Source organism: Asterias rubens, chromosome 2, assembly GCF_902459465.1.
Source record: "Asterias rubens chromosome 2, eAstRub1.3, whole genome shotgun sequence".
Taxonomy (NCBI): domain Eukaryota; kingdom Metazoa; phylum Echinodermata; class Asteroidea; order Forcipulatida; family Asteriidae; genus Asterias; species Asterias rubens.
In genome coordinates this window covers 17,621,568-17,634,169 of record NC_047063.1, presented here as the reverse complement: position 1 = coordinate 17,634,169, position 12,602 = coordinate 17,621,568, and the positions used below count along the sequence as shown (strand labels likewise).

The following is a 12,602-nucleotide window of genomic DNA, read 5'->3' as shown; positions in this document are numbered from 1 at the left end:
TACAATGTGAAAGAAAATACTACAGTCTCTTTCTCTCTCCTTGGAAAGTCAAAGGAAGTTGGTTGAAGCAAAAGTTTATTAAAATAATTTTTAAAAGGCTATAGTTCTCTCCTTTCTCCGGCCGGGGGACTGAGCCCGGCTGCTTCTAATTCCGCGCCCTTCTCCTGCACATCTATTTTAAATCCTTCAACAAAAGTTTTACAGCAAAACATATCCGAAAAGTTATTACACGCGCATGCAGCCCATTCGACGTACGTATGAGTTTGTATAACTGAATGACGTCCTCTTCGGGCTATACTTGGTTGCAAGTCGGTGATCCTGGTTTGTTTCTTCATGATATAGCTAATGCAGAGAAATAACCTCGATATCAGACTTGAAATAAGTCTGTACTTTGGCTGCTCAAAACATGACAGATCCAAAATTCTACCTCCTCCTCCGCTCCGTACATGAACAAGTTGGTCTTCGATCCTGCAGTGTGGGGGGATCGGGAAGATGCTGCAGCAGTCAGGCTCGGGGTCTATTATAAACATGCTAAAGACTAGTCTTGAAGTTGAACGGTGATGATTTTCCGTTTTGACCCACTCGTACTCCCACGTGAAGAATTGTGTGTTTGGAATTAAATGCTAATGGAGGTAAACATTAAACGAGGGAGTCGAACTTTTCGACATCATGATCCCAAACTGTCAAGCGTGTCAACATTGACAATGACATTGATTGGAATGGAGTGTTGGTGATTTTGGTGATATGATGGGTGAAGTGTGATTTCCTCCACACAGAACACATACCTGAGATCACACTGTGCTTATGACACGGTGACCATTTCAGTTTCACATTGTCACTTTGTGACCACTCCCTGACTATATATGATAATTGTGTGAATGGTGTGTGAATTGAAGATGGTTGGACCACATAGTAGATTGTAACACAATGAGAAAAGGTTTTTTCGCGATTCAGAAACGCAATGCATTGTGGGAAGGAATATGGGGCGGTTTCTATGCAGTTTCTAGGACTCGCGCACGCAACCCCTATACCTTTGTGTGGGTTGAACAGCGCCCTCTATTGATATTTTGCTATTCGCAATAAACCTTATCACACTGTTTTTACACGGTGACCATTTCACATTGTGACCACTCCGAAACTATTTATTTATTTTATTTATTTAGTTATTTATTGATGTGACCATTTCACATTGTGACCATTCCCAGACTATGAAAACTGTGTGAATGGTGTGTGATTTGAATATGTTTGGTCCACACAAATAACACGTTGAGATCACACGTATTCACACGGTGAACATTTCACATTGTGACCACTCCCGGACTACGAAAACTGTGTGAATGGTGTGTGATTTGAAAGTAGTTGGTCCATAGAGAAAACACACTGAAATCACACTGTGTTCACACGGTGACCATTTCACATTGTGACCACTCCCATTCTATGAAAACTGTGTGAATGGTGTGTGATTTGAATATGGTTGGTCCACCCAAATAACACGTTGAGATCGCACGTATTCACACAGTGACCATTTCACATTGTGACCACTCCTAGACTGTGAAAACTCTGTGAATGGTGTGTGATTTGAATATAGTTGGTACACACGGAAAACACACTGAGATCTCACTGTGTTCACCAGGTGACCATTTCACATTAGGACCACTCCCAGACTATTTATTTATTTTATTTATTTATTTATTTATTGATGTGACCATTTCACATTGTGACCACTCCCAGACTATGAAAACTGTGTGAATGGTGTGTGATTTGAATATAGTTGGTCCCCACAGAAAACACACTGAGATCACATTGTGTTCACACGGTGACCATTTCACATACTGACCACTCCAAGACTAGTGGAGAGGAGGAGGCGGAGACGCTAAATGTTTTGTTTTCTTTTTGCGTTTTTTTGTGTTTTTATTATCGTTTTACTGATCTCTCATAATATGTTATTTATTTTGTAATCTTCTGCTTTGTTTTCCATGATTCTTTATTTCGCTCTTTGCTTAAGGTAAACTGTTTTGGGATTTGTTTTTCTTCTTTTTTTTCTCTAAGGCCAAGTTTAAAAAACATGTAATGGCGTCCTCCCTTTTTAAAAGTACGCCCAATAAGGGCTGGGCTATTTTTCAAAATGTTTTTTTTGGCTATGATTATTAAAAAATACTCTCTTTTTTCTTGTAAGCAGCTCTCAATTGGGCCCAGAGTGCCTAACATTTCAAATGTGCAGTCTTGGTTTTTGTATCTCCATTCATTTATTAGATGACATGATCATGCCCCCCTTCCCCCTCCCCCCTCCCTTCCTCTTTGTTTTTTATGACAGACTTGTCAATTCTATTTCCATTCCTACTTCCTTTCATGAAGTTTCATTGCTTTTTTCTTTGTCTTTTTTTTTTATTCACAGAAAACAACTGTAAAGAAGTGAAGAAAACAAAATGTCATACGATATTGTACATGGTAAGCAAGGATTGTGTGTTATACAGTGTCATCTCAAGCTCCGATACAAGTATTCTCACAAAATCTCATCAGATACTCTTCAATGGTGAGCTAATTGCAGCTGCTCCAAACCTTTGGAACAATCTTCCATCAAATATATCATGCCATTGAATTCAAACCTTCTGTCAAATAATACAACAATCAACATTGCAAAAGGAATGAGAAACAAATATATTGCTAAGGCTATTTATTTGTTTGTCATTCCTTTTGCAATGTTGATTGTTGTATTATTTGTTGTAAATCATTTCTCTCTACAAGTTTATCAAAATTACACACAAAAGAAATACAAAAGATAGGCAAGACTGAGGAGGAAAATGTAAATTGTTCATAACCTAAAGGTTCAGTCTGCCGATAAAAACATTTTTTTTGTAAGAATACTGTATAAATGCTTTGATCATTGTTATAATATAGTCTTTAAGAAAGAGATATACGTTTAAAACGTGGGGCATTATTTAACACCGCAGGTTGTTTTATCTGGTAAGCGGTTTTCAAAGTCCGGCTAAGTTTGATGTGATCTGGTAAATTTGTCTTTGCTCATTCCAAAGTTCTGAAAATTTATAATGCATACTTAAATTTGTATAAACTTTAAACTCAGGTGATTTTGCATCAGGTCTGCGTACACGGCTCCATGATGCAGCATTTAACAACGATGTAGCATCTTTAAGATTAATGGTTCAACAAGGAGTTGCAGTCAACGTTTCTACTATAGAAGGAACCACAGCATTACACGAGGCATGTAGCCAGGGCCATATTGGCTGTGTCAAGCTGCTACTGGAAGCTGGAGCGGAGGTATGTACAAGTTTTTCAAAATCTTTTTCCAATCCTCAGCTTAGGCTCTGTCTCGCTGTTACCAACCAGAGAAGGTAACACTGCGCTTTTAAACTAAAAAAAAGTAAACAACATGCAAAAAGGTTTATAAAGAATAAGTAAAGCACATGAGTGATTTATAAAACAAGTGAGTTTTGAGAGATTTTTTGTGGAAGTTACTAGTGAGTTCATCATCATCAGTTAGCATCATGCATTTCTGCAACAGCTACCTGACTGGTGAGAGGTTTCCAAATAGAGCGATCTTGAGCTGCTTCTGCCTCCTCCACAGACCATCCAGTGGCCAGTCTGGAGAGGTCGGGCCCTCTGCTTACATTTATTCCGATGATGAGTTTAGTGAGTTAGAGAGGCGGATAACTGCAGAGTAAATTGTTCCAGAGTTTTGGGGCAGGAGAATGATTGCTTTTGTCACCAGTAAAATTGCAGGTTTTGGGCATGAGTAATTTAATATCTGTATGATTGAACGCTTCTGGTTCTCTGGCTCCGGGTTCTGTCTGGATGTTGCAAACACTGTGCAAAATGTGCACTGCTCTAAAATTTACGATGGAGCCCAAGCATTTGAACTTCCGGGACCATTGTGGTCCCAACCTTATGGAGTTTTACGCTGGGGAGATTTTGTTTCGTCCATTATTTTAGTTTAACGTACCTTATAATCATAACATATACCTTATGACCATACATACCCTGTTTAAACTGCGTCACGTGTTAATCTTACGCCCTCGCGACCATTGTGCGTCCGCGTAAAACCCAGCTTTTTATAATTTCACAATCGGGCGTAGATTTGCAACAGGGGTTTCAACAAATTTAAGATCAAATAAACATCCTTGTCTTTGAATTTTCCTTTTGTCTATACATAAAATATAACCGATTAATCGCAAAAAAAAATTAAAAACTAAATTAAACAAGTTCTAATGAGTATTTTTGTTGTTAAAATTCGGTATTTAGAATGATTTAAAGCAAAGATTTGATTTGATAAAAAAAAAATTGTTTTTGTTTGCCGTGTTTTCTCGCTACGATGCACGCGAGACTTGCACAGTCTATTGGCGCAGCCAGAATTAATACAGCCAGAATTAATAAATAAATGTATAGAGTTGCAATGTCGTCTTACTCTCTGTTTTTCGTTCTTGTCCATCTTAAAAGGTGAACGCCATGACTATAGACAGCTCTACGCCACTATGTGATGCATCAAGTTATGGTAACGTTGAGTGTGTGAGACTTCTACTGAGGTTTGGAGCACTCACTAATCCACCATTGAATCTTTCAACTGCTCTTCATGAGGCGGCCATGAGAGGTAAAAAAGAGGGCGATGATGTAGCTGTCATTTTTTTACTCTCCAAGGTCATTACTCAAGTAGCCAGGGGGCTTGATTTCACAAAGCACCAAGATTGATCGTTGAATTGGTCAACTGCTCTATATGAGGCGGCCATGAGATGAAAGGGGCGACGATGTAACACCCCAAGCAGTCAGGTAGGAACTGAAAACCTAAACCACATGCAAGGCTTCAGTCCATAGAATCAAGCCGGGGGTCCACTGAGGTGAACGACAGAAGAAACCAATGAGCCAACCTGACTGCCCCCAACAGTTTTTCAATACTTGACCCTTCCATAGTAAAAACAGCCTGCATGTGTGACTCAAATATTTTTTATTTCTATACAAGATTTAACTGGGTCAATTGAGGGCAATTTTTTCATTTCAAAATTTCAAAGGCATACTATGTATGGATGCAGTATTCTTGTTACACTTTCATCACAGTTTATGGCAAAACAGCAATATCTCTCTGTATTCACTCTGCTTGAAATGTCATTTTTTTTTTCCAGTTTTGCCATAGGGCCTTACTCCTCTGCTCTTCAAAGTTTTCCCATATCTCTCTTGCTACTTTTGTTAAAAATATTCTTACTAACTGTCACAGGCCATGTAGATTGCCTACAGGAGCTGGTTACAGCTGGAGGCAAATTGGAGGCCATGGATTTACACTTTGGGACTCCCCTTCACGCTGCCTGCTTCAGAGAGAGCATCCAATGCGCCAAGGTGCTACTGAAAGCAGGTACAGTACAGGGCCCAATTTCATGGCTCTGCTTACCGCCGAATTCTGTGCTTATACGTGCATACGCCGAATTTCTGTGCTAGCCTTGTAAGCCTAGAATGCCTAGTAACGTGTACAGAAGCCAACATTTTCCACTTACCTGTGAAATACGCTTGTTGTAAGCACAGAATCTTTGCTTACGGTAAGTAGAGCCATCAAATTGGGCCCAGATAATACTAGGTTCTAAGGCCGTGTCTGAACTGGCGACTTCGGCTAAAGTTACAGCTAGATCAGCATGTCTGCCAGTGTTGTAGAAAAGTCAGGCCCGCATGATCTAGCCCAGCTGTAGCTGTAGCCTAAGTCACCATTTTGGACACGGCCTTATATAGTGCTTTATCACTACCCTAGGGCAAATCAAAGTGCTCTGTATTTTGTCCTGAAGGTTTGTGGAGCTTGGTTTCTTGAAGTATGACATCTATTCCTTTATAGCACCATGTAATGTTTACAAGGTGCTGTGGCGCAATATGCTGCCCCAGAAAAAAGGATTTTATACTTATCTGTGCTTTTTCTTCTGTATATCCAGGAGCTAATGTCAATGCCCTCAAAATTCACGCAACGCCCCTCCACGTTGCGGCATCAACAGACAATCCTGACCTGACCACCCTACTACTTGACTTTGGTGCAAATGTCCACTACACAGACAACAGAGGGAGACGGCCAATTGACATAGCAGTCGGTGGCAGTGTGGTGGCAGGAATACTAAGGTCTCATGCAGGTTGGTCGAAAACACTGGTTTGTTTTATAGGGCGCCGTAAGCGCTAAATTCTTTGGTAAGCAGGGCCAAGACAATTGCCCCCTGTTCTCCTCTAGAATAATCCCTATACAGCTTACGTTGGAAGCTAAACTGGGATGGTGCGTTGGTGACGCCATTGGTCGACTTTGCAAGGTGCGAAGAGAAACAAAAGAAAAATGAAGAGTTTGTGCACTGGGTTTACAGCATCTTGGAGCCAACCAGAGGTCGTAGGATTCTAATTGCTGGCAGGAATGGGTCATTTCGTGTCAAATCAACCAATATTCTCAAGCTTACTCAAGCTGCATCGACACTTTGGAATGGTTTACCATCATGACATTCAATTACTACAGTCTCTTGTGGTTTCTAAGGCTAAGCTTAAGACTTTTCTTTTTTAACAACCTTTTGGCTAATTTATTATTTTATGTGTAACATTGTTATTTTTAACTCTCTGCTGTTTTTCTCGATTGTGCTGATTTTTATGCTGCTGTAGATTTTTGTAATGTGCTTTTGAACATTTTATTATTATTATTATTATTATTATTATTATTATTATTATTATTATTATTATTATTATTATTATTATTATTATTATTATTATTATTATTATTATTATTATTATTATTATTATTATTATTATTATTATTATTATTATTATTATTATTATTATTATTATTATTATTATTATTATTATTATTATTATTATTATTATTATTATTATTATTATTATTATTATGAAAATTCGTATGGTTCACCTGTCGGTGATCATATTTCCTTGTTTTCTTTTCAGATTTGAGTTATTATTTGAGTTTATTACAAAACACAAAATATTCATTGTCACAAATTGCATTCACTGAAAGGGAGGTAGCCACGCCCTCTTTAGGGCCTTTTAGGTGATGCGCACCCCAATGTGTTGTTTTGTCATTGAATGATCCAATAATGTTTTGCCCTACAGAGACAGTGTTACCCCTCACACAGCAGTGCCGTCTCTTGATACGAAGACATCTCGGACATCAGATTACGGTCTCCATACACGCCTTAGGATTACCTACGATGCTTCAGAATTATATTTGTTTCACGAGGAGGTAACAGGAAGAGGTCGAAGGTGGACTTAATGCACCGTATTTTTGGCTGTGTGAGGGCTTGCTCAGGAGTATATTTATCACTTCCGAGGGTATACGCAATTTGTGGTGCACAGTTTCAATAGGCGTTCTGTCACTTTTGTTGCGCCGTAGATTCAATTTGCTTTAGAGGTGGGTTGTATCGGCTCCTTTAAATGTCTTATGGTCCGTGATGGATTAGATGACTGTGTTGTTTATGTGGTCCAGTCTTTAATAACTGTTTGGGGGATGAATGAAGTGATTGAGAGAGCGCCCTCACATGGTCAAAAATATGGTCCATTGTCTTTACCTTTTCAAGTATGGGAGCCCTATTTCATATAGCTGCTTAAGCGGAAAATATTTTTGCCACACCTGTGGTTTGTAGCTTGTGACGACTGGCTATGCGCTCTACTTTCTAAGCCTGATCGATTCTGGAAAGTGTGTTGACATTTGCTTCTTTTACATTTCATCTCGCCCTTCGGATTGGAATTGGTAGGAATGGTTAACTGGAAGTCGCAAGTTACGATTAACCATTTATGAAAATAACTGTAGTTGCACAACTCTACCAAGTGCAGATAACTGTGGTATCCAGTGTTATGGTAAGCAGATGTTTTTGGCTTACAGAGTGACCCTATAAGCACAGCTTCTATTTCATAAACACTGCTTACCCTACTGCTAGCTTGTCGACAGTTCTCATAAGCGGATAAGTATAACATAACAATGCAAATCCATTTTGAATGCGCACAAACACTTGAAAATATTTTCAATCAGGGCCCTGTTTCTTAAAGCTGTTTAGCAGAAAATTCTGCTTGACAAGTTTCTCAACTAAGCACAAAATGAGTAGGGCACCAGTCGCAACAGTGTAAAATTTATGGAATGTTGGCTGGTAACCTGTTTTTGCTAAGCAAGATTTCCCTGTGCTTAGCATGTTTTGTGAAATATTGCCATGTTGTGAATACAAATTTGCTTCCAGACATTTTTCTGCTATAGTCGGCACAAAAATGTGTGCCTACCAATAATTAGCTTTATGAAACTTTTGAAAGGATAGGCCAACACATTGTAATTTAAAATAAACAGTTTTAACACCGAAAATCTATATATTTATTAACTAATCAACATGTATATTTTATTGAGCAAATATATTTGATATATTACTGTATCAAAAACTATTAATTTATTGAAACTACAAAGGGCTACTGTTTGACATAGAATTCAGCACCTGATACTGTTTTTTATTTAAAAAAAATATTAAACAACAATTGTATGATAAAACATTTATCGCCTTTTGTGTTATACTTTATTAAAAACTACATTTATTTTAATACCTTTAGACCGACTTTTAAAAGCATTCAGTGAGGTGTATATGGTTTAAACTTTTTACCCAGTATTCTGACAGAGTTGCACTTGTTCAAATTACATCATTTGCAACCACCCATTTTATTTAGAATATTGTAACAAGAAAAACAGACTAGGAAAATGTTGGGATTTTTTTCTTTGGAGGGGGGGGGGGGGTAAATATTTGTTGCATCCTCTACAAAAACTAGTCTTCTCACTTGGTGTATCTCAACAAATGCACAAAATAAGAAACCTGTGAATATTTGAATAATAATGGAAGACAAAACATTCTTGTTACACCATGGAGGAAGGAAGAGAAGGAGCTCGAAATGAAGGACTTCAAAAGTCGAACCCGTGGTACCGCGGTCGTTTAACGACACCTCGTAATCACCCACGTACCTTATACAGACAATGGGCGACCTGGCGTATGTGAGTTGGCGCGTGCGCACTTGGTTCTTCATTTAACTATGGTGTCGTATGTCGTATGGATATAAAACAGAAAAACAACTTTTTGATACAATTTGTGTACACTTGTGCCCACCAAATTGAAAAACACAATTGAATACCAACCCCCCTCGTGTGCTAATACCCAAATTTTGAACCACCGCTAGTAACCGGAAAGTCACAAAAAATGTAAAAATATGCCATGATGTTTCAGTGAAACACCACAAACGGTAAAGGAAAACGTGTATATTCACAATTCTTGTCTCCAATGATTCAACTTTACACGAAGGCAATGGTGCAGAGCAGCGGTACTACACGTTCTGTACAAAGAGATCTAATCCTGCTGGAGGTCTGCTATCTTTTTCCACTGGTCAGACAGGGGCATTGTCAGGGTATTCTTTTGTTACTCTGCGGTTTTGCGGGTCGTTCGAGCTCCTTCTCTTCCTTCCTCCATGGTTACACGAAGTTGTGTGCTTTCAGATGCTTAATTTCAGGACCTCAAAATCTAATTCTGAGGTCTCAAAATCAAATTCAGTTATTTTGGTAGAAAATTACTTCTTTCTTGAAATCTAAAGTTTTGAGTGGTAACCTTTCCCTAAAATGAAATTGTTATATCCTTATGAAACAATTTTGAGAAATGATATGGGGAAACCCCTGAAGAATTAAACTTACTCCTTTTTTTTTGTAATAAGCACATGATTAAATACTGTAACAATTCGCTTAGCATAATCAGACCTTTTTTGTAATAAGCACATGATTAAATACTTTAACGATTCACTAACCCTAATCAGGCCTGGAGTTATATGCCACGGTTGTTGGTGCCCTAGTCTTGGCCTTGTCTAGTTTCCCATAAGACTTTCCAATGGGATTGCCTTTTTACAAAATGGCCTTGCCCTCTCACAAAATGACCTTGCCATCTCAAAGATAAATTCAAGTCCTGCATATCCTCACTGGCAGAGTAAAAAAAATACATAAAATGGAATGCATTTTCCACAAATATCATATATATCTGACCTCTTACTACATTAACATCTAGCACACATTGTGTCTACCGGTATTGTTTTGAAAAGATTGTGACAGGAACATTTGTTAAAAATACAAAATGAAAATATACATGATCTGTTTTCTTTACCCTCTAATAAATATAAAAACTTGCTAGTTACAAGAAAGTCATGTCCAGTTTACAAAAGAGACTTGAGCTGGTGTTTGAAACTTTCTCTGGTACAATTGGTTTTAAAATTTATCAAGTACTAAACCACAAGCTGCTGTGATGTGTCTTTAGACCTTTTTTGTCAGCTCATACACAAAAACAAGGAAAAATTACTGGGTTAAATTTGAAAACAAATTTTGAGTGCAAAATATATTGACTTCCTGTACTCTGGAGTAACGTGCCGATGCTCCGCCAACTGAATTATCTAGCCCTAAATATTGGCGGTCTCCCTGTTTTGTCAATTTCTTTGACCGAGGTGCCAGTCAGAAGCCATTCAAACTTCAACTACTGCCAATTTGTCTTTGTTCATGCCAAAAAGTAAAATTTACCAAGTCAGTTTCCCCTTTGGTTGATAACATGTACTCTATGCTTGAAATAAAAAGTTTCATCCCCTTGAGGTGATTCTTTTTCTACCACTTCCCAGGTTGTATCGTCAAAACATTTGAGTGCATGATCCCTGGCTTTATGGCAGTTACAGGTTGAATGGCATCCGATTGGCATCCCAGAACAAAGATATTGACAAAATAGGGTGACCACCAACATTAGGGCTAAATAGCTCAGTTGATAGAGCACTGGCACGTCAATCTGGATGTCACAGGTTCAGATTCCTTTCTAATAATTTTGTCTTTGATCTCTCGCAAAAAAAATTATATTCGACTGCTGTCATATAATTTGTGCACAATTCAAGCAATCTGACATAATTTTTTCCAAACTACATCTCATCATGACACATCTTGATCATTATGCCAAGTTCTAGGATAAGTGAATACCACTAAGGGCACCTGTAGGAGACTTTACAAGGAAGAGCGTATTTAATAATGTCCCCAGCTGACTAGAAACCAATAAAAAAACATCCAAGTCTGAGAAATCAAATGAATTCTCAGATTTCTGAGTGTTGGTGTCCATTCGTGTATGCTGTGTGGCCAGAGATACTGTCACCACGCTAAACAGGGATGGATTTTACATTTGTGTAAAAATATTGTGATTTTTTGTTGCTGTGTTCTAAATAGCTAGATACTGTATTCAGCTGCAACTTTGATATGTAACTTTTTTGGAATCGATAACTTTGCCAATAAATCAGCGTTACATTAAAACCAATCTATGACCCTACCCTCCCAACTTTTCTTAGATCGTCATGTGCGAACATTCGACCTGTCATGAGTATTATTAACATGTATAGAAAAGTTTGCGGTAACACCATGGTGTTACCGCAAACTTTTCTATATCTTACTTCCACCATGCAAAGTTTCAAATCCTACTTATTAACATGTACAAAAGGAATCAATTAAACACAGGATGAATTAATGTTTTCCAACTTCCTGAGCGATTCTTCAAAATCCTCGTCGTCAACTTGACTCATGTTGTCTAAAAGATGAGGGGGGATCGACGGCAAATCCTGATGACGACCCCGTAGCAAATCATTACTCAATCTCTCGTTCCAATCTGCCGCTTCTCTCTGGAGCTCATGCGCAGACTTGATGGCGCTATGCAACGCTTTACCGTGCGCGCTCAACGCAGCGTAATTCTTCTCTTCAAGATTCGGGGCGTATTTTGTCGACCTCGGTGACCCTGGGGTCATGTCGTGAAGCCTGAAGAACAAAGAGTCCATGTGTTTCATGAGGCAGAACACGGCGCCAACCGACAAAGGTCCCGGGATGTCGTTCCGATGAGAATAATCAAAATAAGCTACGCAGAATTTATCTGGTAAGCTCACTGAGGTTAGACTGTTGAGGATGTAAGCCAAGGCTTGGGTGAAGATGTCCGGAGGGATGGCCGTTTTACAATTGGAGCCCCAGTTGATGTAGGTGCCCCTTGAGCACAAGAGGATGACTTTGTCTGCCCACTGCAAGGTGCGACTGATCCAATGGCACTTACCTACAAGCAGAAAGTTTGAACAGTTTTACTGAGATCTTTCATATATCATGAAAAATCTTGTCTTTACATGTTTGTTTTGTTCTTGCCTGGAAAGACCCAACTGTTGCTTGTGAGTGTACAAAGATCACACTTAGATTCCCTGTTGATCAAATTTGACTCTAAATTTTGAGTCTACTGTTCATCTTTATTTGTTTAACGAAACCAAGGATGCCTCATAAATGAACTTGAACACTGTATGGGGCTATCCACTTCTCTTCCACAATAAGTGTTATGGATTCTTTACATTGCTGAGGAAGACCAGATTTTTGGTGTTGTGATCAAAATTTTAACATTAAACTGTAAGATGTAATTTTTTTATTTTTTTTAAATGTATGTCCCAAAAAACTACAGGGTAGTCGAGTGGTATTCAATATTCAAACGCACAATCCCCACCCCCCTTCCCTTGCATCCACAATCTAGGTTTACTTATAATCCCAAAAGAGGAAAAATTACTTCTTTATCTCGGGCTGTGTT

The 12,602-nt window shown here is 38.5% G+C and overlaps 2 protein-coding genes across 3 annotated transcripts in view; one reads left to right on the top strand and one right to left on the bottom strand.

Annotated features, from left to right (window-relative positions):
• Nucleotides 1-456: 456 nt before the first annotated feature.
• Nucleotides 457-8,051, top strand: LOC117307390 (ankyrin repeat and SOCS box protein 13-like). Of its 2 annotated transcripts, XM_033792130.1 has the most exons (7): nt 457-632; nt 2,396-2,448; nt 3,083-3,276; nt 4,453-4,603; nt 5,222-5,356; nt 5,919-6,110; nt 7,081-8,051. In XM_033792130.1, exons 2-7 carry the CDS (start codon nt 2,427-2,429, stop codon nt 7,212-7,214), a joined length of 828 nt encoding a protein of 275 aa, XP_033648021.1. In that variant the 5' UTR covers nt 457-632; nt 2,396-2,426; the 3' UTR covers nt 7,215-8,051. The 2 variants fall into 2 exon arrangements, with proteins under 2 accessions (XP_033648021.1, XP_033648022.1); XM_033792131.1 differs by lacking the exons at nt 457-632; nt 3,083-3,276 and adding an exon at nt 641-751.
• A 3,402-nt stretch (nt 8,052-11,453) lies between these two features.
• Nucleotides 11,454-12,602, bottom strand: part of LOC117307002 — a 31,357-nt gene continuing 30,208 nt past the window's right edge. The window contains exon 17 of the mRNA XM_033791620.1: nt 11,454-12,089. Within this exon, the coding sequence (XP_033647511.1) occupies nt 11,500-12,089 (590 nt within the window). The 3' untranslated portion in view covers nt 11,454-11,499. The remainder of the gene's footprint in view (nt 12,090-12,602) is intronic.